At 47.3% G+C, this 25,481-nt stretch overlaps 1 protein-coding gene across 1 annotated transcript in view; it reads right to left on the bottom strand.

Annotated features, from left to right (window-relative positions):
• Positions 1-25,481, bottom strand: part of LOC148042269 (serine/threonine-protein kinase MRCK gamma-like) — a 38,364-nt gene continuing 12,883 nt past the window's right edge. Inside the window, exons 2-9 of the mRNA XM_087703067.1 lie at positions 18,893-18,984; positions 15,610-15,693; positions 14,271-14,366; positions 12,630-12,778; positions 9,770-9,863; positions 8,465-8,665; positions 3,746-3,994; positions 1-84 (exon numbers count right to left, since the gene is read on the bottom strand). Coding sequence (XP_087559193.1) covers positions 1-84; positions 3,746-3,994; positions 8,465-8,665; positions 9,770-9,863; positions 12,630-12,778; positions 14,271-14,366; positions 15,610-15,693; positions 18,893-18,984 — 1,049 coding nt within the window. The remainder of the gene's footprint in view (positions 85-3,745; positions 3,995-8,464; positions 8,666-9,769; positions 9,864-12,629; positions 12,779-14,270; positions 14,367-15,609; positions 15,694-18,892; positions 18,985-25,481) is intronic.

Here is a 25,481-nt window from a genome sequence, read left to right as displayed (position 1 = left end):
TCACATCCCGGAGGTGTAGGTGAATCCAACGAAGGGGAGGTGATGGGCTGAGAACGTAGCGTGGGAAATTGGTGGAAGCGTCTCCTAAAAATCAGGAACAGAGGAGAAAAATCAGGCGCCATTCCCCTCCCCCCCCCCAAATGCCCCTGCTCTCCTGGGTATGCAAGCGAGGGCAGGAGGAGTCGTTAGGGGCAGGGTCTTCCTTGCAGGGTCTGTGTTCAAAGTTAATATACACACACGGTCGACAACATGATCTGGGGGACACTGTAAGATAGGTGTGTGGACTTCAACTCCCAGAATTCCCCAGCCAGCTTAGCTCAGCTTAGTTGGCTGGGGCATTCTGGGTGTTGAAGTCCACATGCCTTACACTGACTTTATTGTCACTTTGAATATACACGAATATACACTAATCAGCACACATTAAAATGAAATTTCGTTGCATACCACTCTGAAAGGGTCACCACCTCCAATATACACTACATAAACATGACGAAATAAATAAGGGAGAAAAAGAGAGAGAGAGAGAAGAAAGGAAGGAAAAAGAAAGAAAGAAGGAAGGAAAAAGAATGAAAGAAAGGGAGGAGAAAGGGAGGGAAAGAAAAAAGGAAAGGAAGAATGAGAGAGGGAGGGAGGGAAGGAAAGAAAGAAAGAAAAATAAAGAAGGAAGGAAAAAGAAAGAAGGGAGGAGAAAGGAAGAGAGAAAGGAAGAGAAAGAAAAAAAGGAAAGGAAGAATGAGAGAGGGAGGGAAGGAAGGAAAGAAAGAAAGGAAAAAGAAGGAAGGAAGGAAGGAAAAAGAAAGGAAGGGAGGAGAAAGGAAGAAATAAAGGAAGGGAAAGAAAAAGGGAAAGGAAGAATGAGAGAAGGAGGGAGGGAAGGAAAGAAAGAAAAAAGAAAGAAAGAAGGAAGGAAAAAGAATGAAAGAAAGGGAGGAGAAAGGAAGGGAAAGAAAAAAGGAAAGGAAGAAAGAGAGGGAGGGAAGGAAGGAAAGAGAGAGAAAAAAAGAAGGAAGGAAGGAAGGAGCTCAAGGTTGGGAAATCCTGCTCTAAGGGCTAAATTTCCTGCATTTTTTTCAAAATACATTCAGTTGCTCCTGTTTTTTGGCCTTGCAAAATGACTTAAAAGCCATCGGTGTCTGCATCCAGTCAGAATGAAGCCTAAACAACGGCACCCGCAGAGTAACGTTATCCTGTAACGGCTGCATTTATGTATTTGTGTAACTGATACTGGTGCGGGAACTCATGTCCCAGTATTTGCACAGTGTTTGCACCACGACTTCCATTTTATCCCATGCCTCCTTGCCGGGGCCACTATAATAGTCCTTGACTTACAAAGTTACGACGGATCTCCCCAGGGATTCTTAAACCCAGAGATGAACTTTCACCGGCCTCCCCCAAGAATAACCCTGCATTCGGGGTTAGCTGTTTCCAGCGTCCCACAATCATGTCATCACAATGTACATTTTTTTGTCGGAAACTTGGGGGGGGGGGTGTCACTTCCAGTTTCTAGCAAAAAGCATCTATTGTGGACAAGGGATTTGCCTACCTCCCTTACAGCTCTGTTCTTTTTACTTTTTACAGAGCACAATTGAGGGCCTTTTAACAAACTGCATCCCTATTTGGTTTGGTGGCTGCAGTGCCTCAGCTAGAAACTCCCTACAGAGAGTGGTAAGGACAGTGGAGAAGATTGTACAAAGCTTGCTCTCCGTTATTCAGGTTGCTGCTTATAAGCGCTCTGTGCTTAGAGCTTGAAGCATTGTTAGAGACCCCACACACCCACGCCATGTTCTGTTTCGGTTGCTCCCCTCTGAGAGGAAGTTTTGAAGGATTTCTAGCAGGACCAGCAGATTCTGGGAGAGCTTTGCTCCTTTCATACCATCAATCTTGTAAACTCGCAAGACTTGTTTCTCTCTCCATGTACATGTGTGCATCCAAACTAGATTGTGTTGTTTCTCTGTGTCATATAATATATGTGGGTATCTGCATAATTTTGCATTTATTTATATATCTTTTCATGTTTATGTAGTGTATATGGGAGGTGGTGACACTTTGGGTGCTGTATGCAAAGAAATTTCATTTAAATGTATGCCAATTAGTGTACGTTCAAAGTGACAATAAAGTTATTATTCTACTCCACTCCACTCCATTCTATTCAGAATTCTGTTCTATTCTATTTCATTCCATTCTATTCTTTCTGTTCTATTCTATTCTATTCTTATTCTGTTCTGTTCTAATTCTATCCTATCTTATCCTAATTCTAATTCTATCCCATCCTATTCTTTCTAATTCTATTCTATTTTATTCTTATCTGTTCTGTTGTTCTGTTCTGTTCTAATTCTATCCTATCCTATCCTATCCTAATTCTATTCTATTCTTATTCTGTTCTATTCTATTCTAATTCTATCCTATCCTATCCTATTCTAATTCTACCCTATCCTAATTCTACTTTAATTCTATTCTATTCTATTCCAATTCTATTAAATTATATTCTAATTCTATCCTATCCTATCCTATCCTATCCTACCCTATTCTAATTCTACCCTATCCTAATTCTACTTTAATTCTATTCTATTCTAATTCTATTAAATTATATTCTAATTCTATCCTATCTACCCTATCCTAATTCTATCCTATCCTAATTCTATCCTATTCTAATTCTATTCTAATTCTATTAAATTATATTCTAATTCTATCCTATCTACCCTATCCTAATTCTATCCTATCTTATCCTAATTCTATCCTATTCTAATTCAATTCAATTCTATTCTATTCTATTCTCATTCTCATTCCAATTCTATTGAATTCCTATGGTGGTGCAGTGGCTTGAATGCAGGATTGCAGGCTCATTCTGCCAACTGCCAGCAGTTCGATTCTCACTGGCTCAAGGTTGACTCAGCCTTCCGTCCTTCTGAGCTGGGTAAAATGAGGACCCAGATTGTTGGGGGGCCAAGAGGCTGACTCCGTAAACCGCTTAGTAAAAGGACTGTGAAGCGGGATAGAAGTCTAACAGCTATTGCTGTTACTTCTTAAAAACTCTCGCTTAGCCACAGAAATCTTGGGCTCAATTGTGGTCGTACGTCGAGGACTACCTGCACGGCGTCCCACTTAGCGAGCAACGTAACTTGCCACCATTATTCTGGCCTTGATTCTAGTCCTAAAGGGAGGACTTCTTGTTATTGAGGGGATGCATGTACATGTTTTGTTTTTATAGCGGCAGCTGCCACCGCCATCCCACCCCCCAGCAGTGACTCCCTACTTTTCCATTCACTCCCAAAGGGGTGGCATGGATGATGTCATCGGTCACAATTCAAGGACTACCTGGATTGGAGAGCTGTGTGCAATGAAATTTCATTTTAACCTACGCCAGTTAGTGACAATAAAAATCCATCGAACTCTACATCTAAGGTGTAAGCTAATAAAGGGTTGGATTAGACTGGATTTTCAGTGGCATCTTTGGGTTTAGGCCTGACCACAAATGCAGTGGCACTGAAGCAGTGGCACTGAGCATGGGTTGCCAGCCCTCTGTGGCATCTCCTTTCCGTCCTGTAGCCTCCCAAGTTTCCATCAGATCTCAAACCCAGCCAACCCCCCCACCCACCCACCCATCCCGCTCTCTTTCTCTAGGGCAGGGAGGTCAGGATCTGCTTGGCAACTCCTGGGGTTCCTGCCCATCTCGCGCACACACACACACACACACCAGCCTGGCACAAGGCCCTTGGCATCCGCCCTTGGCATCATGGATCGTTACCGCTTCTTTGAGGGTGTCGTCGTCGACATCGAAGTTGGAAGTGTCGGCCGGACTGGCTACCTTGGGGACCAAGGGGGGAGGGCTGTTGCGGAGGTCCTCCCAGGCGATGCGCTCGAAGAAGGGGTGGCGCGTGAAGTCCTCGATGCCCTTCTGGCCCAGGCGGACTTCTTGGCGGCACAAGAGCTTGCGGATCAGGTCCTTGGCACTCTCTGAGACGTCGGTGATATGCAGAGGAAACTGCAGGTGGTCCTGGAAGAGGAAAGAGAAGCAGGGATGCCGACATCTCAGAGGGTCTATCTGCTAGCCTTGGGCAGCTGGTATCGATAGGGGGCGCTGTGCTCTGCCGGGGATTCCGGAAACCAACATTCCTGGAAGTAACTAGGATCATGAAAGCAACAGATCGGGGTTGAAGCAAGGTAACCAAGATCAGGAAAGCAACAGATCAGAGTTGAAGCAAGGTAACCATAAAAGCAACAGATCAGGATTTAAGCAAGGTAACTAAGATCATGAAAACAACAGGTCAGGGTTTAAGCATTGTAACCAAGATCATGAAAAACAGATCAGGGTTTAAGCATTGTAACCAAGATCATGAAAAACAGATCAGGGTTTAAGCAATGTAATCAAAATCATGAAAAAAACAGATCAAGGTTTAAGCAAGGTAATCAAAATCATGAAAAAAACAGGTCAGGGTTTAAGCAAGGTAACCAAGATCATGAAAACAACAGATCAGGGTTTAAGCAATGTAATCAAAATCATGAAAACAACAGATCAGGGTTTAAGCAAGGTAACCAAGATCATGAAAACAACAAATCAGGGTTTAAATAAGGGCAAGAGAAAGGTTGCACAGCTGTCAGAATTCACCCTGCATTAACAGAAGTGAAGAGGCAAGCTCACCCTTCAAGAACGGGCTACAGCCAGTCCTCGACTTACAACCATTCACTTAGTGACCATTTGAAGTTGCAACAGCACCGAAAAAAGTGATTTATCGGCATTTACAACCGTTGCAGTATCTCCATGGTTACGTGATCACCATTCAGAAGCCTGACAGCCGACTGGCATTTATGACGGTAGCTGCGTCCTCCTGGAGGTCACGCGATCCCCTTTTGCGACCTTCTGGCCAGCAAAATCCATGGGGGAGCCGGATTCACTTAACAACCATGTTACCAGCTTAACAACGGCGGTGATTCACTGAGCAGCCGGGGCGAGGAAGGTCGTAAAACAGGGCGGAGCTCACTTCGCGAGTGTCTCGCTCAGCCACGGAAATGTCGAGCCGAAAGGTGGCCACGACTGGGTGGAGAAGAAAGGCCCTGCCGTGGGATCGTTTGAGGTGACTCGTGAAAGCGAGCCAAGCTACGTTTGGGAGGGGAAGTGGAAGAGATCACACCCAGGGCTGGCAGCCAATTTGACTCAGGGAGGGAGTTGCCTGAATCTTTTGCCCCAGGCAAAAAAACCCATCAGCTACTGAACGGGTGCAAAATCCAGCAGTTGAGCCCGACCAACGGAAGATGGGCGTTGGGGTCCTCCTGGTTGCTAAGCAACCTGGAGGACCACACAGCCCATCTTCCATTGGTCGGGCTCAACAGTTGAATTGCCCTAGGGGCCTCCCGGTTTCCTAGATCTGAAGATTTCACAATGGGGACCAATTCCTTCGCTCCGTAGCTCTTTCTCGTCCTAACGGCTTAACGCTTGGTCTTCCCTCCTGATCTGAGCCGTGTCTCTCAGATTGTATACACAAGGAATCAGAATCAGGATAGAGCCGGAAGGGACCTTGGAGGTCTTCTAGTCCAGCCCCCTGCTCAAGCAGGAGATCCTATACCATTTCAGACAAGTGGCTGCCCAGTCTCTTCTTGAAAGGCTCCAGGGATGAAGCTCACACAACTTCTGTTCTTTGCAGACTAACAGAGTTGGAAGGGACCTTGTAGGTCATCTAGTCCAACCCCCGGCCCAAGCGGGTGACCCTACACCACTTCTGACCGAGGACAGTCCAGTCTCTTCTTGAAAGCCTCCAGGGATGAAGCTCCCTAAACTTCCGAAGGCAACTTCTGTTCCATGGGTTGATTGTTCTCCCTGTCAGGAAATTCCTCCTCCTTCCAGGTTGAATCTCTCCTTGGTCATTTTCCATCCATTCTTCCTTGTCTGCCTCTTCTTGAAGACCTCCAGGGATGGTGCGCCCACGATTTATGGTGGCAAGCTGTTCCACTGGCTAATTGTCCTCACTGTTAGGAAGTTTCTCCTTAATTCCTTCTCCTGCTTCTCTCCTTGATTAGTTTCCATCCATTGTTTCTTGTCCTGCCTTCTGGTGCTTTGGAGAATAAATTAACCCCCTCTTCTTGGGGGCAGCCCCTCAAATTTTGGAAGACTGCTATCATGTCACCCCTAATTCTTCTTTTCTTTAGACTAGCCAGACCCAATTCCTGCAACCGTTCCTCATATGTTTTACTCTTCAGGCCTTTAATCATCTTAGTTGCTCTTCTCTGAACTTTTTCCAAAGTCTCAACATCTTATTTTTGTAGTCTGGTGACCAAAACTCGATGCCGTATTCCAGGTGTGGCCGTACCGAGGATTTATCAAATTTTATACTAAGACTTCACACGGTTTTGATTCAATGCCTCTGTTTATACAACCAAGGATTGTATTCGCTTTTTTGGCTGCTGCCGTGCACGGCTGGCTCACGTTTAAGGGATCATTTTATGGGAGCTTCATCCCTGGAGGCTTTCAAGAAGAGACTGGACTGCCCTCTGTCGGAAATGGTGTAGGGTCTCCTGGTTGGGTGGGGGTTGGATTAGATGACCTCCAAGCTCCCTTCCAATTCTGCTAATCTGAAGGACTAGGGGAGACAGGATGGCAGTCTTCCAATATTTGAGGGGCTGCCACAGAGAGGAGGAAGGGGGCCAAGCTATTCTCCAAAGCACCTTTTAAGGTCAGACAAGGAAGAATGGATGGAAACTGACCAAGGAGAGATTCAACCTGGAAATAAGGAGGAATTTCCTGACAAGTGAGAATAAACTCATGGGACAGAAGTTGCCTTCGGAAGTTATGGGAGCTTCATCCCTGGAGGCTTTCAAGAAGAGACTGGACTGTCCTCTGTCAGAAAGAGTGTAGGGTCTCCTGGTTGGGTGGGGGTTGGACTAGGTGACCTCCAAGGTCCCTTCCAGCTCTGTTCATCTGAGTAGTGCCACCAGAGGCCCTGCCCCATGGAAAGGCTCCATCAGCCGCTGGGAGGGCACCCACAGCCTGCCTACAAGCAGGTCAAGAGAGTGGGGTGATTTCCTGCTTCTCTTTGGAATGAAAACGGTGGGTGTACTACTTCCTGCCCCCCCATGCCCCCCACATCTGGAATCCCCCTTCCAACCCTGTCTAAACTGTCTACCTGACTCCAGGGTCCCCCCCCCCCCAGTTCCTGTTGTTGAGCCAGGTTGCGCCAAACCAGTACTTGAACCTTTGGTTTTTCCTGCATAGGTGTGAAACTTTGCTTTTCTCCCCATTAAATTTCATTTTCTTGGACGGGGCCCATTGTTCAAGTCCATCAAGATCTTTCTGGATCCCCAGCTTCTCTTTTTGGGTGTTGGCTCTTCCTGCCAGTTGCAAACCAATTGCAAACGAGGGTTTGGCCATCACGTGTGCATAACAAGCACTTGCAAAACAAGTAAGTACAGGCAGTCTCGACTTACAACGGGTCATTTGGTGCCCGTCCGAAGACCCTGAAAAAAAGGACCTTTGTCCACACTTATGACCATTACAGCATCCCTGTGGCAGGTGTGATCGAAATCCAGAGTCTTGGCAACCGACTCATATTTACGACGGCCGCAGCGTCCCAAGGGGTCAGGTGATTCGCCCTTTTGCGACCTTCTGACAAGCCAAATCAAGGAGGAAGCCCGATTCATTTAACAACCGGGTTACTAACTGAAACAGCTGCAGTGATTCATTTAACAACCACAGCAAGAAAAGTCATATAATTGGGGGGGGACTCATTTAACCACTGTCTTGCTGAGTTGTCAGTAATGTGGGGGCTGCATTGTGGTCGTAAATCGAGGACTACCAGGGATGGGATTGAAAAACGTTAGCAAATGGTTCTCGGCTTGGGTGGGTGTGGCCATGGTGGGCGTGGCCTACTCGGCCTCCTGCACCATGGAGGGGGAGCTTTCAGCCTCCCCAGGCTCCGGAGGCTTTCCTTGAGCTTCCGGGAGGCCTCCCCAGGGCTTCAGAGGCCCTCCGGAAGCCAAAAACGCACCCGTTTCCGGACTTCTGGAATTTCCAGGAGGCCCATTTTTCGCCCTCCTGGAGCCTCCGTGTGGGCCCTGCACTTACTCGGTATGATGAACGGACCCCAAACTGGTAGTGGTTTGGTGGCCTGGGTTGCTAGAAACAAAGTGACCCAGGCTGGCCACGTCCCCGAACTGGTTCTTCTACGGCCGCACCATCTCGCTTTTGGCTTCTGCGCATGCGCAGAACAATTTTTATTGTGGTGTGCGTGTGCATGCGTGGCCCGCCCAGAAGTAAACCAGCAGTAGCGGCTGCCGGAGCCCACCCCTACCGCATGCGGACTCCTGGGAAGGGAGGGTTGGGCGGGGTGGGGCCAGCCACTCCTTGCAACCACCGGTTCGGCAAACGAGATGCAAAACCAGCTGAATCTTACCCTTGAGGGCTACCTGTAGAACGTTTTTAAAAATCATTCCCGCGGTCTTTCTCCCCCCCCCCCCCGGTGCCCGCCTGGCTCACCTCGTGGTTCATGATTTTGCCGTAGGTCTCCACCAGGGACTCGGCGTGGAAAGGCTTTTCCCCGAAAAGCAGCTCGTACATGCAGACGCCCAGGGACCACCAGTCGCACTCGGGGCCGTATTTGCCCTTGCGGTTCTCCATGGCTTGCAGGATCTCTGGGGAGACGTAATCGGGGGTGCCCACCACCACCGATGACTCCACCTGGGGGGAAGGAAAGGCAGAGCCCAGTTCAGATTCTGCCACCTTTCAAGTTTATCCTTTGGATTAAGATCGAAAGAGCCTCTCGGCAACCTTTGGAAGGGTGGACTTCAACTCCCAGAATCCCCCCCCAGCCAGCATGGAATTCTGGGAGTTGAAGTCCACCCTTCCAAAGGTCGCCAAGGTTGGGAAAAAAACGTGGCTTTATACAAATGCTGATTTATTTGGAGCATAGCGGATGCCCTCGACGTATTTCGTGTGTTGGCTTGATGACACTTGACATCATTTGACACCCAAAACCACTCCTTGCTCTCCCGCCCCCTCTCCGTAGACCCCTATGGTTACAGTTCCCAGAACCAGCTTAACTCTGAACCTGGTTTAACTGTAAACCTGGTTTAACTGTAAACCTGGTTTAACTGTAAACCTGGTTTAACTGTAAACCTGGCTTAGCTCGAAACCTTGCTTAACTCTAAACCTGCCTTAATTCTGAACCTGGTTTAGCTCTAAGCCTAGTTTAACTCTAAACTTGGCTTAATTCTGAACTTGGCTTAGCTCTATACAGGCTTAGTTCTAAACCTGTCTTAGCTCTAAACCTTACTTAACTCTAAACCTGGCTTAACTCTAAACCTGGCTTAGCTCTAAACCTGGTTTAGCCCTAAACCTGCCTTAATTCTGAACCTGGCTTAGCTCTAAACCCATTTTAGCTCTAACCCTTGCTTAGCTCTAAATCTGGTTTAGCTCTAAGCCTAGTTTAGCTCTAAACTTGGCTTAATTCTGAACCTGGCTTAGCTCTAAACCTGGCTTAGCTCTAAACATGGCTTAGTTCTAAACCTGGCTTAATTCTAAACTTGGGTGCACTCTAAACTTGGTCTTAGTTTAACAAAACATGCCGTGTGCAATTAAAAAGACCATTTTCAGGAAATGAATGGCCTCCTACCAAAACTGATGCCCACAATACACTGGCAAAGACCCCACCCTCTTCGCTCTGACACTCCTGAGCTGCCTGGTGGTGGTGGGGGGCGGTCTGTCTACCCCACGACCATCCAGGGCAGCCTTCCCCAACCATGGCTGGACGCCAATCCCCATCCGACCCCAGGCCAAGCTCACCGTGCCGTCCGGAGCCAGGCGAAGGCAGGAACCAAAGTCCGCTAGGCGGATGTGCCCGCTGGTGTCAATCAGGATATTGTCGGGCTTGATGTCCCTGTGGAGGGAAGGGCCCCCCTTGGTAAGTGGTGGGACCTCAGAAATGTAGAAAGGTTGGGGGGCTGTTGGGCTCTCGGGGAAGGACCAGGGTGCCACCCGCTCCTTCCCTCAAACATGGTAAACAATGGTGGGGGGGTGACTTTTAGAGTCATGGTGGCACAGTGATTACAATGCAGTATTGCAGACTAACTCTGCCAACTGCCAGCAGTTCAGTCCTGACCGACTCATGATTTACCCAGCCTTCCATCCTTCCGAGGTGGGTAAAATGAGGACCAAAATTGTTGGGGGACAAGAGGCTGACTCTGTAAACCGCTTAGAGGGGGCTGTAAAACCACTGTGAAGCGGGATATACATCTAAGTGCTACTGCTATTTTCCTTCCTTCCTTCCTTCCTTCCTTCCTTCCTTCCTTCCTCTAGTTGGAATACAGAATTACAAGCAAACTCTTCCCAGAGTTAGGAATTCGATCCCGACCGACTCAAGGTTGACTCAACCTTCCGTCCTTCCAAGGTGGGTAAAATGAGGACCCAGATTGTTGGGGGACAAGAGGCTGACTCTGTAAACCACTTAGAGAGGGCTGGAAAGCACTGTGAAGCGGTATATAAGTCTAAGTGCTGTTTCTGTTATGGACCAAGCGGGGGGTGGGGAGTGGGTAAGCTGACCAATTTTGGCAAGCCATCTCAGTTTCTTTCCAACCTAACTTCAGGGATTCCCGGCTAGAGCACAGGGGTCTGCAAATATGGTGAAACCCCCCTACTATGGTGGTTACAACATTGCTGTGTGATTTTTCTCCCTCACTTTCCGTAAAACTCCCCAGAAATTACCAAGCAGGGAGAAAGGAAGGTAGCAGTAGCATTTATATACTGCTTCAAAGTGCTTCACAGCCCACTCTAAGCGGTTTACAAAGTCAGCCTCTTGCCCCCAACAATCTGGATCCTCATTTTACTGACCTCGGGAAGGATGAAAGGCTGAGTCAACCTTGAGCCTGGTGGGATTTGAACTGTCAAATTGTAGACAGCTGTCAGTCAGCAGAAGTAGCCTGCAGTACTGCACTCTAACCACTGTGCCACCATGGCTCAAAATAATAATAATAATAATAATAATAATAATAATAATAATAATAATTTATAATGTTATACTTAGGCATTCTGCAGTTGGATAACATCAAGCATGGAGAAGTAAAAACTATTGTCAGGCGAGAGTACACCAACAGAGTTAGGAAAATTTTGAAATCTAAATTGAATGGTGGAAATACAATCAAGGCCATAAATACCTGGGCAATACCAGTTATAAGATACACAGCTGGTATAGTTAAGTGGACACAAGCTGATTTGGACCTTTTAGACCGAAAAACCAGGAAACTAATGACAATGCACTACAGTTTACATCCACGTGGTGATACTGATAGACTGTACCTGCCCCGAAAATCAGGTGGCAGAGGATTATTACAAGTGAAGCAAACAGTTGAAGAGGAAAAACATGCACTGGCTGATTATTTAAAAGAAAGTCAAGAACATCTATTAATCGAAGTAAAGAACAAAAATCTACTGAAGGCCCAACAGACAAAACAAGAATACAGAAAAGATGTGATAAAATCAAGAATGGAGAGTTGGCAGAACAAAGCACTGCATGGTCAATTTCTGGAAAAAATAAAAGATAAAGTGGACAGTGAACAAACTTGGTTATGGTTAAAAACAGGTACATTAAAGAAAGAAACAGAGTCACCAATCCTGGCTGCGCAAGAACAAGCTATCCGCACAAATGCCATTAAGGCCAAAATCGAAAAATCCTCTGATGATGCCAAATGCAGACTTTGCAAAGAAGCTGATGAAACTGTTGATCACATACTCAGCTGCTGTAAAAAAATCGCGCAGACTGATTATAAATTGCGGCACAATTCAGTAGCACAAATGATCCATTGGAATTTGTGCAAAAATTATAATATTAAAACAGCAACAAACTGGTGGGAACATCAGCCTGAAAAAGTCACCGAAAATCAGATGGTCAAGATCTTGTGGGATTTCCGTATACAAACCGACAAAATACTGGCGCATAATACACCAGACATCACACTGGTTGAGAAAAATAAGGTCACAATCATAGACATCGCAATACCAGGTGATAGCAGGGTCGCCGAGAAGGAACATGAAAAAATTGCAAGATACCAGGACTTAAAAATCGAAATTCAACGACTATGGCACAAACCAGCAGTGGTAATTCCAGTGGTAATTGGCACACTGGGTGCTATTCCAAAAGCACTGGAATTACATTTAAAACAGTTAAAAATTGACAAAATCACCATCAGTCAAATGCAAAAAGCCGCACTGCTTGGATCTGCACGCATATTACGAAAATACGTTACGACGTCCTAGGCCCCTGGGTGGGGCCCGACTAGTAACCAATGCCAAATCCGGCGAAACAACTGGCCGCTGTGATACAATTGTATAATAATAATAATAACTGTCGTAAGTCAAGGACAACCTACGAAGTGCAATTGTGCTGTCATAAGTCGCCTTGTGGCTTTCTGACCCATCCCAGGGAGCCTCCCCGTCCACGCTCAACGTTAACAGAAGGAAAAAGGAAGAAGAGACTTACCTGTCCAAACTGAACTTCCGAACAAACAAGATTCAGACTAATTTGCATCTCATAAAAAGGGATTTAAAGACCTCACAGACGAGCACACTTCAGAGCACACTGACAATGTCTCCTCGAACAGTGATGAAACGTTTGCCAAGCTTGGAGCTCAAATCAACCGCCTAGACTTACCTGTGGATGTATTGGAGGGAATGGAGGGAATGGATGGCCAGGACCATCTCCGCCAGGTAGAAACAGGCCATGTCTTCTGGCAGCCGGTCCTCAAACTTCCTCAGCAGAGTGAGTAGGTCTCCTCCGGCGTAATAATCCATCACCAGGTACTGTCAAAAGAAGTGCCAACCTCTAGCATCCCTTCCCAACCTGCGTTCTGCAGGTGGGGACTTCGACTCCCAGAATTCCCCAGTCGGCGAGGGGCTTGCTGAGAATTCTGGGAGCTGAAGTTCACACCTTCCCTGTGGTGAATACGGAAGTCTGAATGAACTGAACTCCTGGCGGCTTCTGGGAATGTTTTGGTGCAAAATTCTCATTTGGTGGAGACTGCAAAGCCCAGCATCCTCAGCTTGCACTGCCGACCAGAATTGTGGGACAATATTTGCACATGGGTCAGAGTGTGGAATTGTGTTCTCAATCTGGGCAGCTTTAAGACGGGTGGACTTCAACTCCCAGAATTCCATCAGCCCAGCTGGTTGGGGAATTCTGGGAGTTGAAGTCCATCCATCAGCCCAGCTGGTTGGGGAATTCTGGGAGTTGAAGTCTATCCATCAGCCCAGCTGGTTGGGGAATTCTGGGAGTTGAAGTCTATCCATCAGCCCAGCTGGTTGGGGAATTCTGGGAGTTGAAGTCCACTCATTTTATAGCTGCCCAGATTGAGAAAGACTAGTGAGGAAAATCAGGATTGCCAATCCTTCATTTTTTACCTCAGGTTCACCTGGTTACTTCAAGCTGCAGTTAGAACCAGAGGCCAGTGGCCTTTTCAGGTTTCTAGTCCACTGTGAGGAAAGATGGTACAAATCAGTTTTGCTGGCATTGAATCGTTACAAGATTTTCTGACACTACACTCTTCCAAAGACATTTTGGGGAGCAGGGCATCAAGAAAAGCACTGGGCAGTCATGATCAGTGGGCAGCGAGGTGACAGGCCAATTTTCTGAAATTTTGCAAAGAAATGACCATTTTTCCATCGCTTTTAGCAACAATTGAAGCCAGCCCCACAGATGCTCCTGACTGGAAGGGTTGGGCTTGAGAGGGAACCATGCAACAGAAGGGAAATGAATCCACTTTTCTATCCTCCACCTTTAATTTTTTATTTTATTCAAAGAAGAAAATGCAAAACCCAAAAGAAAAAGAAAAACATTTAACAAAGGCAAATCAAAACTGGACAAGAAAAAATGAGAATTAAAAAGGACAAAAACCCTTATTTCCCCCTCCTAGTTGAACCTTAACAAATCTATTGCACTATCATGGCACCCTCCCTCCTTCCAAAGCAGGTCCAAAATTTTACAAGCGTCTCCCTCTATTGGCGCCCGATATTCTCGATTCACACAACACACACACACACACACACACAAAACCTGGAAGCTGGGGTTAGCATGTCATGTGAACCGAGGAAATCAGGTTTGCAAACAACTGACTCAGAGGCCAAAATGGGGCCAAGCATCCACTGCACAGAATCCCTTTCTCCATTCACTTCGTCCCCAGGCTCCACTCCACAGACGGAAACCACCAATGCTGGTTCCCAACAGACCGACATCCGAGAGGAAACCCAGTTCAAAATCTCCTGCCCCACAGGATTCAAAAACGCATCCTCGTCTCACCAGATAGTGCTCGTCCTGGAAGGCGTAATGCAGCGTGGTAATCCACTGTCGATCTCCATGCACGAGGACATCCCGCTCCTCTCGGAAACAGGCCGTCTGAAAGGAGACGGGTGCAAAAGATGACACATCTCTACTTAACACACCTGAAACCTATGCTATTCAGGCGCAGAAAAAGGATACAGACGTTCCTCGACTTACGATCGCAAATTTTGGTGGTGTCAGTGTGGCCGTTAAGTCGAGGACTATTTGTCATTAAGTGGTGCAGTCGTTAAGTGGTGCAGTCATTAAGCGGGACATCACATGCCCACAGCTTGCAACCTTCCCTGTCAGCTTCTCCACTGATTTTGCTTGCCAGAAACTGGCTGGGAAGGCCCCCCAAAACTATAAAATGTAAAATATTAATATGAAAGCAAATAATGAATAACCTGAATAAGCTAATAAAATCAAGGTAAAAGGCAAAGGTTCCCCTTGCACATCTGTGGTAGTCGTTCCTGACTCTAGGGGGCGCTGCTCATCTCTGTTTCAAAGCCGAAGAGCCAGCGCTGTCCAAAGACGTCTCCGTGGTCATGTGGCGGGCATGACTCAATGCCGAAGACGCATGGAACGCTCTTCCCTTCCCACCAAAGGTGGTTCCTATTTTTCTACTTGCATTTTTATGTGCTTTCGAACTGCTAGGTTGGCAGAAGGTGGGACAAGGAACAGGAGCTCACTCTGTTATGCGGCACTGGGGATTCGAACCGCCCAACTGCCGACCTTTCTGATCGACAAGCTCAACGTCTTAGCCACTGAGCCGCCACGTCCCTGAAAATCACCTTAATAAATCCTAATTACAAAAATAATTCTTAGGTCTTTGGTTAGGACTTGAAGTTTTCTCCCACCTCAGATCGTGAACCTTCACTCTTCACTACCCACAATGATCATAATTTATTCCATTTATATGCCACCGACTCTCAGCGACTCCGCAAGGCTCACAACCAAGAAAGAAGTGACAATAATTCAATCTGAATTCAAAGAAGGGCGGGGTCTTTGTGTGTGTGCGTGGCGAGGTTGGGATCCCCTATCCCCATCTTCCTACAACCAACCAGCCCACTTGATGGCTAAGAAAGTTTCTGGATTTATCAAACAAAGGAATCAATGAAAATTAGAAGTAGGGACCCCCAAATGGCCGAATTCCACATCGGTCATTTTCTTGACAACGGCACAAAAATGGTTTTAATGCCGCCTTTCTCCAGCTGCTTTCCCGGGCTAGCTTGGTGATCTCGTAGTGGTCTCCCATCCGAGGAGATCTAACTTGCTGAGATCACTGGTTTTGACTTTGGCAGGGCCTGGGAATTGTCACCTCGGTTCTCTTCAGCATTTCCCACTTGTGCAGAATCTTCATGGCGTAGATTTCCTCCGTCTGCTTCATTCGCACAACAGCCACCTGGGAGGGGAGAGAGCAGGAGAGAGATGGGGCAGGGGAGCCATTAGAATAAGAACACAGAATCATAGAATAAGCGAGCTGGAAGGGACCTTGTGGGTCATGTAGTCCAACCCCCTGCTCAAGCAGGAGACCTTGCACCATTTCTAAAAAGTGGCAGTCCAGTCTCTTCTTGAAGATCTCCAGTGATGGAGCTCTCACAACCTCTGGTGGCAAGCTGTTTCACTGGTTAATTGTCCTTAGTGTTAGGAAGTTTCTCCTTAATTCCAGGTTGCTTCTTTCCTTGATTAGTTTCCATCCATTGCTTCTTGTCCTGACTATTTCTTCTCTGCACTCTTTCCAGAGTCCCCACATCTTTTCTTCTATCGGGGTACCCGGAATTGGATGCAGCATTTCAAGTGTGGTCTGACCAGTTCAGTATAAAATGGTGCTAGCACTTCATGTGACCTTGATACAATCAACAATTAACTAGTGAACAATTATTAACCAGTGGAACAGCTTGCCACCAGAAATTGTGGGCGCTCCATCCTTGGAGGTTTTCAAGAAGAGACTGGACAGCTCTTTGTCTGGAATGGAAAAGGGTCTCCTGCCTGAGCAGGGGGCTGGACTAGATGACCTCCAAGGTCCCTTCCAACTCTGTTATTCTGTAAGGTTCTCCTGAGTGAGCAAGGGGGCTAGACTAGAAGATCTCCAAGGACCCTTCCACCTCTGTTATTCTGTAAGGGTCTCCTGCTTGATCCAGGGGGCTGGACTAGAAGACCTCCAAGGTCCCTTCTACCTCTGTTACTCTGTAAGGGTCTCCTGCCTGAGCAGGGGATTGGACTAGAAGACCTCCAAGGTCCCTTCCACCTCTGTTATTCTCTAAGGGTCTCCTGCTTGAGCAAAGGGGGCTGGACTAGAAGACCTCCAAGGTACCTTCCACCTCTGTTATTCTGTAAGGGTCTCCTGCTTGAGCAAGGGGGCTGGACTAGAAGACCTCCAAGGTCCCTTCCACCTCTGTTATTCTCTAAGGGTCTCCTGCTTGAGCAAAGGGGGCTGGACTAGAAGACCTCCAAGGTCCCTTCCACCTCTGTTATTCTCTAAGGGTCTCCTGCTTGAGCAAAGGGGGCTGGACTAGAAGACCTCCAAGGTCCCTTCCACCTCTGTTATTCTCTAAGGGTCTCCTGCTTGAGCAAGGGGGCTGGACTAGAAGACCTCCAAGGTCCCTTCCACCTCTGTTATTCTCTAAGGGTCTCCTGCTTGAGCAAAGCGGGCTGGACTAGAAGACCTCCAAGGTCCCTTCCACCTCTGTTATTCTGTAAGGGTCTCCTGCTTGAGCAAAGGGGGCTGGACTAGAAGACCTCCAAGGTCCCTTCTACCTCTGTTATTCTGTAAGGGTCTCCTGCTTGAGCAAGGGGGCTGGACTAGAAGACCTCCAAGGTCCCTTCCACCTCTGTTATTCTCTAAGGGTCTCCTGCTTGAGCAAAGGGGGCTGGACTAGAAGACCTCCAAGGTCCCTTCCACCTCTGTTATTCTGTAAGGGTCTCCTGCTTGATCCAGGGGGCTGGACTAGAAGACCTCCAAGGTCCCTTCTACCTCTGTTATTCTGTAAGGGTCTCCTGCTTGAGCAAGGGGGCTGGACTAGAAGATCTCCAAGGTCCCTTCCACCTCTGTTATTCTGTAAGGGTCTCCTGCTTGATCCAGGGGGCTGGACTAGAAGACCTCCAAGGTCCCTTCTACCTCTGTTATTCTGTAAGGGTCTCCTGCTTGAGCAAGGGGGCTGGACTAGAAGACCTCCAAGGTCCCTTCCACCTCTGTTATTCTGTAAGGGTCTCCTGCTTGAGCAAAGGGGGCTGGACTAGAAGACCTCCAAGGTCCCTTCCACCTCTGTTATTCTGTAAGGGTCTCCTGCTTGAGCAAGGGGGCTGGACTAGAAGACCTCCAAGATCCCTTCCACCTCTGTTATTCTGTAAGGGTCTCCTGTTTGAGCAAATGGGGCTGGACTAGAAGACCTCCAAGGTCCCTTCCACCTCTGTTATTCTGTAAGGGTCTCCTGCTTGAGCAAGGGGGCTGGACTAGAAGACCTCCAAGGTCCCTTCCACCTCTGTTATTCTCTAAGGGTCTCCTGCTTGAGCAAAGGGGGCTGGACTAGAAGACCTCCAAGGTCCCTTCCACCTCTGTTATTCTGTAAGGGTCTCCTGCTTGAGCAAGGGGGCTGGACTAGAAGACCTCCAAGGTCCCTTCCACCTCTGTTATTCTGTAAGGGTCTCCTGCTTGAGCAAGGGGGCTGGACTAGAAGACCTCCAAGGTCCCTTCCACCTCTGTTATTCTGTAAGGCTCTCCTGCTTGAGCAAAGTGGGCTGGACTAGAAGACCTCCAAGGTCCCTTCCACCTCTGTTATTCTGTAAGGGTCTCCTGCTTGAGCAAGGGGGCTGGACTAGAAGACCCTCTGTTGATGCAACCTAGGAATTTTGCTTCAGTGGACGCAGATTCTGCCCCTCTGCAAAGACATCAACAGCAGGAAGCTCGGTCAATGTTTCTGCTTACGGCATTTTGTGAATCCCCCCAGATCGAGTGTACAATCCAAGGGCAGAAATGAAACATGAGTTTACGCAGAAAAGTGAGTTCTCAGCATATAACATCCATTTTTGCCGGTATGTCTGTTGCTAAGCTAGATGGTTAAGTAAATCGGGCAAATATATAGTTTCTTCTCTGGGCACAATGAGAATATATCTGCTGCGAACTCTGCCCTGGCGACAGAAAGGGCATCTGGCCAGTAAACACATGGCTCCATTCAGTTGCCCTGACTCTACCCCGATACAAGGGATTACGGAGTCATTAAAAGCAAAAAATAATATTATGGCTAAGTGAATCGGGCCCGATATTATGATTTATTTTTCTCCGGGTTGATAAGTGAATCACTGCAATCATTCAGTGAAACATTCAGTCTTTAAATGGATCCAGTTTCCACCCGTCACCTTGCTTGTGGGAAACTGGCTGGGGAAGCCGTAAATGGCGATCTAATGAATCCAGGATAATTCAAATGTCATAAATAATAGGATGGTTTCCCAGTGCCCAAATTTTGTTAATGTGACAGTGGGGGAACCCGGTGGCAGTCATAAGTGCGAGGATCATTCTTATGTCACTTTTTATCAGTGCCGAAGTGCCTCCTGACTCCTGAGGTCGCCGTGGCTTTAAATCCCCCCCATTTCTGGGGACTCACCTCCCCAAAGGCTCCTCTCCCGATCACCTTCAGGATCTCGAAGTCGTCACGACGCAAACTCAGCTGTTTCACCCGGGAAACCAACGGGGAGGCTGTGGAGAGGAGAAATTAAAAAAAGAGAAAGAAAGAAACTTGTTTTACGGAGTCCTTCGCCACAACGGCACCAGCGGAAAACCGGCTGAACCGGAGGCTTGAAAAGCCGCAGCCGTTCTGCGTGTCAAGCTTGATTTCTTTTAAACTTTAGTTAGTTGGGTGCTTGCTTGGGTGATTCAGGGACAGCCAGAAGAGAGTTAATTCTGCACCTCTGCCAGGAGACCGCTAAAAATAAGGACTTTCTCCTAATTTTGACATCTTTGCCTGTTTCACGTCGTAAAGTTAACCTGGTTATTGGATGTTGTTGTGGCTTCACACATGACTCGGTTCGTCAGACTAGCCAAGCCCTGGTTTTCTTGGAAGCAATGTGGAAAGGATGTGCCTGTCACTTACTTCTGGCCTGGTTTGTTTTCACTTTGGGGAATACCCGGCCTAGCTGATACCCCGGGGATCGCTTGGTGGCCTCCCTTCCAAAGCCCTTCCAATCCTTAGCTACATCTAAACTGGGGTTTTCACCATCCCGGCAGTTTTAAAATGGATGGACCAACACCCATGATGGCCGGGGGATTCTGGGAGTGGAAGCCCACCCATCTTAAAGCATGCTGGATGGGGGATTCTGGGAGTGGAAGCCCACCCCTCTTAAAGCCTGCTGGATGGGGGATTCTGGGAGTGGAAGCCCACCCCTCTTAAAGCATGCTGGATGGGGGGTTCTGGGAGTTAAAACCCACCCTTCTTAAAAGATGCTAGCTGGGGGATTCTGGGAGTTGAAGTCCACCCCTCTTAAAGCCTGCTGGCTGGGGGATTCTGGGAGTTAAAGCCCACCCCTCTAAAAGCATGCTGGATGGGGGATTCTGGGAGTGGAAGCCCACCCCTCTTAAAGCATGCTGGATGGGGGGTGCTGGGAGTTAAAACCCACCCCTCTTAAAACATGCTGGATGGGGGATTCTGGGAGTGGAAGCCCACCCCTCTTAAAGAATGCTGGATGGGGGATTCTGGAAGTTGAAGTCCACCCCTCTTAAAGCATGCTGGATGGGAGATTCTGGGAGTTAAAGCCCACCCCTCTTAAAGCATGCTGGATGGGAGATTCTGGGAGTTAAAGCCCACCCCTCTTAAAGCCTGCTGGATGGGTGATTCTGGGAGTTAAAGCCCACCCCTCTTAAAGCATGCTGGATGGGGGGTTCTGGGAGTTAAAGCCCACCCCTCTTAAAGCCTGCTGGATGGGAGATTCTGGGAGTTAAAGCCCACCCCTCTTAAAGCCTGCTGGATGGGGGATTCTGGGAGTGGAAGCCCACCCCTCTTAAAGAATGCTGGATGGGGGATTCTGGAAGTTGAAGTCCACCCCTCTTAAAGCATGCTGGATGGGGGATTCTGGGAGTTAAAGCCCACCCCTCTTAAAGCATGCTGGATGGGGGGTTCTGGGAGTTAAAGCCCACCCCTCTTAAAGCCTGCTGGATGGGAGATTCTGGGAGTTAAAGCCCACCCCTCTTAAAGCATGCTGGATGGGGGGTTCTGGGAGGGAAGCCCACCCATCTTTTTTTTAAAAAATATAATTTTTATTAAACATTATTACCTTTAAAAAACAGGGAAAAAAATACAGCGACATAAATACAACGACATAAGCAAGACAAATCATACATAACAATATAAAGTAAAACATACAGATACAAATGCCGTTTTAAGCATACAACCCCCCCTCCCCTCCCCCCCCCACGGTGACAGTCATTCACAGCCCAGTTTTTTCTTTCTTTCCTCATTGTTAGGTCTCTAAACCACATCTTCTCATGGCAAGATTCAGGGATCTATTACGGTACCTATGTTAACTTTCCCCATTTTAAGTCCCTGCTGTTCTCTTTGTCGCCCACATATACCATAGGTTCCAGCTAAGATAATGTTCTGTTTCTCCTTTGTCCCTCAGCCAACCCGTCATTCTATCCATTTCTGCACATTCATAGATCTTTTTAATTATAGCATCTTCCGACGGAATAGTAGTGGATTTCCAAAATTGTGCATAGGTTATTCTTGCGGCCACAATTATATGCAGGCTCAAGTGCCATATTGAACTGCTTATGTTTTCTGGTTTGATGCTTAGTAGAAGGTTCTCGGGTCTCCATTCAATGCTTGCCCCGGTAACCTCTTTTAACCATTTTTTAATCCTTTTCCAATATTTCGTGGCCTCAGTACAGGACCACCAAATATGGTAGAATGTGCCATCCTTTCTTCCACATTTCCAACACAATGGAGATAAGCATTTCTCAAACTTCTCAACTTTTATGATAGGTGGACTCCAACTCCCAGAATTCCTTCATGCTGGCTGGGGGATTCTGGGAGCTGAAGCCCACCCATCTTAAAGAATGCTGGATGGGGGATTCTGGGAGTTGAAGTCCACCCCTCTTAAAGCATGCTGGATGGGGATTTTGGGAGTTGAAGTCCACCCCTCTTAAAGCATGCTGGATGGGGGATTCTGGGAGTTAAAACCCACCCTTCTTAAAGGATGCTAGCTGGGGGATTCTGGGAGTTGAAAAGATGGATGAATGGATAGATAGATTGATACGATAGATAAAAGATATAGATGAAAGAGATGGATGGATGGAGAGATAGATAGACAGACAGACAGACAGACAGACAGACAGACAGAAAGAAGATATAGATGAAAGAGATGGATGGATGGATGGTTGAGTGGATAAATAGATAGATAATGAAAGAGATAGATGAGAGATGAGAAAGAGAGGGATAGATAGATGAAAGAGATAGAGGGATAGACAGAGAGACAGACAGAAAGAAGATATAGATGAAAGAGATGGATGGATGGATGGTTGGGTGGATAGATAGATGAAAGAGAAAGATGAGAGATGAGAGAGAGGGGGAGAGATAGATGAAAGAGATAGGTGGACAGACAAACAGATAGACAGACACATAGTCGTGCAAACGTTTTAGAAATGTCTTGATCAGTGAACCGAACTTAATAGATTGATGTCAATGAGAGCAACATAGAATCAAACAAGATCCAATTGCAAAAACAAAAACAAAAACAAAACCCTTTTTGGATTAATAGATTTTGTCCACTTTTTGACTCCTCCTCTGGCTTTGTGGTGGCTTGAACCTCTGCATCTCGGGCCCCGTAGAGTTCTCAACTTTGGCTGGGGGGATTCTGGGAGTTGAAGTCCACCCACCTTCGAGAGCTCAAGGCTGAGACTCCCGGGACTTAGCAGTTGTTCCTATCCTGTGATCTCCCTAGCAATTCAGCTTTCAAGGTTGCACAGGCCCTTCCCCCTTTGCCTGTTTTTCAGAGGAGTCCCTGACATGGCAGGGATGGGGGGTCCTTGTGCCCCTCTAAAAAAACCAGCTCCCTGCAGAACCGCCAGAAAGCTGGAAACAATACCTTAAAAGAGATTTACCTTTGTCCTGCCCAACTGCTCCAATTCCAACACCAGTGCAGGCTATCATTTAGCCTTAGCAAACACCAAGGTTGCCCTGTACTTAAAACTGGTAAATCCCTTTTTAAAGAGATTAAATCCGTGCATTAATTAAACTCACATTGTTTGCTCTGATGGGGAGCTAAGAACCAGGAGCAAAGATTTTTTTAAAATAATAGTTATTATATTCCTTTTAACTGGAAGCTGGCTGAGAGCTGAACTACTGCACGCATCTTCCACCAGCCAAAAGAACTTTTCCCCGTTTCTTGGCACATAACACCTTAGGAGCCAAGGTGGCGCAGTGGTTAAATGCAGCACTGCAGGCTACTGCTAGATCAGCAGGTCAGCGGTTCAAATCTCACCGGCTCAGGGTTGACTCAGCCTTCCATCCTTCCGAGGTGGGTAAAATGAGGACCCAGATTGTTGGGGGCAATATGCTGACTCTCTGTAAACCGCTTAGAGAGGCCTGAAAGGCCTATGAAGCGGTATATAAGTCTACTGCTATTGCTATTGCTATTGCTATTACACTGGTTAGTTTCAGTGATGGTTGAAGCTGATCAGAGGACTGGAGGCTAAAACATATGAAGAAGGGTTGCAGGGACTGGGTATCTCTAATCGAATGAAGACAAGACCTCTCTTGAGATGATAAAAGTCTTCCAATATTTGAGGGGCTGCCCCAAAGAAGAGGGGGTTCCCCTGCTCTCCAAAGCACCAGAAGGGAAGACAGGGATGGAAATTAACCAAGGAGAGAAGCACTTTGGAATTCAGGAGAAATCCCCTAAGAACAATCGACCAATGAGCCGGGGGTTGGACTAGATGACCTACAAGATCCCTTCCCACTCTGTTTTTCTGTATCCAGTTTTGTTTTTCTCCATGGTATATAAAAAGATGTTGAGACTCTGGAAAGAGTGCAGAGAAGAGCAACCAGGATGAAACCACATTAGGGAATCTTTGGTCTATGCCTGGGGTGCATCCCAAATACAGGTGATCCTCAACATACAACTACAACTTAGCCCAAGATTTCTGTTGCTAAGGGAAGCATTTGCTAAGTGAGTTTTGTCCCTCTTTGCGGCCTTTCTTGCCACCATCGTTAAGTGAATCCCTGCAGTTGTTAAGATAGTAACATGGCTGTTGAGCACCTCTGGCCTCTCCATTGCCTTTGCTTGTCCGAAGGTCACAAAAGGAGATCACCTGATCCCGGGACCGTCATAAATAGTTGGCATAAATTGGCATAAATTGGCAATTGACTCATACTTACGTGAATTTTTATCCCATGGCTAGGGGGATGCTGCAGAGATCGTAAGTGTGAATAACGGTCATTTTTTCATGGCCGTCGTAACTTTGAACAAACTGTTGTAAGTTGAGAACTACCTGTAGACTGATTTTTTTAAAAGTAAAATCTTTCGCTACAGCCAAACCTCATTCGTATCTTCAAATTAAAATGTCCTCAACCAACAAGCCAATCCAGGTAAGTCCTCGGCTTACGACCGCAATGAAGCACTTCCATGACTGAAATGAATCATTTCAGGGCCGGACCCCAATTTTTAACGGTTGTTAAACAATAACATGGTCATAAAGCGAATCAGGTGGCTGTTAAGTGAGTCTGGCTTCCCCAATAGACTTTGCTTGGAGGAAGACGGCTGGCAAGGGCGCACAACCTGATCACGTGACTGCAAGAGGCCGCATCCATCGTAAATTTGCCCCCAATTGCCATCGCTCGTCTGCAAGGCTGGTGCGACGGTTATCACTCTGAACAGGGGCCCTGTCGCTTTTTTTTCACTACCGTCATAACTCCGAATAATCACTAAGCAAGCGTGCTGAGCCACAAATGTATCAACTGAGAGTAAAACCACACTTCCTTCCAGCACTGATGACGTTACCTAGTTGGGCGATGAAACGTTTGCAATTCTAATGGTGGTTTCCCCCCCCCCCCAAAAAAAACGCAACTGGGCTTCCCTGGAAGACGTTTCGCTTCTCATCCAAGAAGCTTCTTCGGTTCTTCTTCAGCTTCCCATCAAAACTGAAGAAGCATCTTGGATGAGAAGCGAAAGGTCTTCCAGGGAAGCCCAGTTGGAAAAGGAACTTTGGGGCAACCAGGGCCTGGATGGTGGAGGATCTCCATAGACTGAAACATCTGCAAGAAAACCACCAAGCTTACAGAGCACCAAGGAACCACAGTCCGTTTCTTCTTCCTCCTCCTCCTCCTCCTCCTCCTCCTCCTCCTCCTCCCCCTCTTCCTACCCTACTCCCTTCTGTCACTGATGATGTTGGCTGGTTGGGTAATGAAACATCTGCAAGAAAATAACCGAGCTCAGAAAGGACCAAGAAGCCGTCCTCCTCCTCCTCCTCCTCTTCTCTGCCTCCTCCTCCTCCTCCTCGCCCTTCTCCTCCTCCTCCTTCTTTTTCTCCTCCTCCTCCTCCTTCTCCTTCTTCTTCTTCTCCTTGTCCTCCTCCTCCTTCTTCTTCTTCTTCTCCTCCTCCTCCTTCTTCTCCTTCCTCCTCCTCCACCTCTTCTCCCCTTTGTCCTCCTCCTCCACCTTCTCCTCTTCCTCCTTCTTCTTCTCCTCCTTCTCCTCCTCTTCCTCCTCCTCCTCCTTCTCCTTCTCTTCCTCCTTCTTGTCCTTCTTCTTCTCCTCCTCCTTGCCCTTCTTCATCTTCTTCTCCTCCTTCTTCTCCACCCTTCTCCTCCCCTCCCCCCTTCTATCACTAATGCTATTACCTAGTTGGGTAATGAAACATCTGCAAGAAAACCACCAGGCTCAGAGAGCACCAAGGACCCCTTCTCCACCCTTCTCCTCCTCCTCCTCCTCTTCCTCTCCTCTTATCACTGATGATATTGCCTAGATGGGTAATGAAACATCTGCAAGAATGCGAACTCAGAAAGCACCAAGAAGCCATAGTCTTCTTCTTCCTCCTCCTCCTCCCCTCCTCCTTCTAGAACTGATGTCATTAGCAAGTTGGGTAATGAAATATCTGCAAGAAAACCACCAGGCTCAGAGAGCACCACAGACCCCACAAATGGCCATAAGTCCACTTGTGAACCTCCCTGGTGGGGAGACGGGACTGATCTCTCAAATGGTATA

Source organism: Thamnophis sirtalis, unplaced genomic scaffold, assembly GCF_051295495.1.
Source record: "Thamnophis sirtalis isolate CommonGarterSnake01/CBP01778 unplaced genomic scaffold, rThaSir2_p1.2 scaffold_19, whole genome shotgun sequence".
NCBI lineage: Eukaryota > Metazoa > Chordata > Lepidosauria > Squamata > Natricidae > Thamnophis > Thamnophis sirtalis.
Note: the sequence above shows the minus strand (reverse complement) of the source record. Positions and strands in the feature narration are given on the sequence as shown.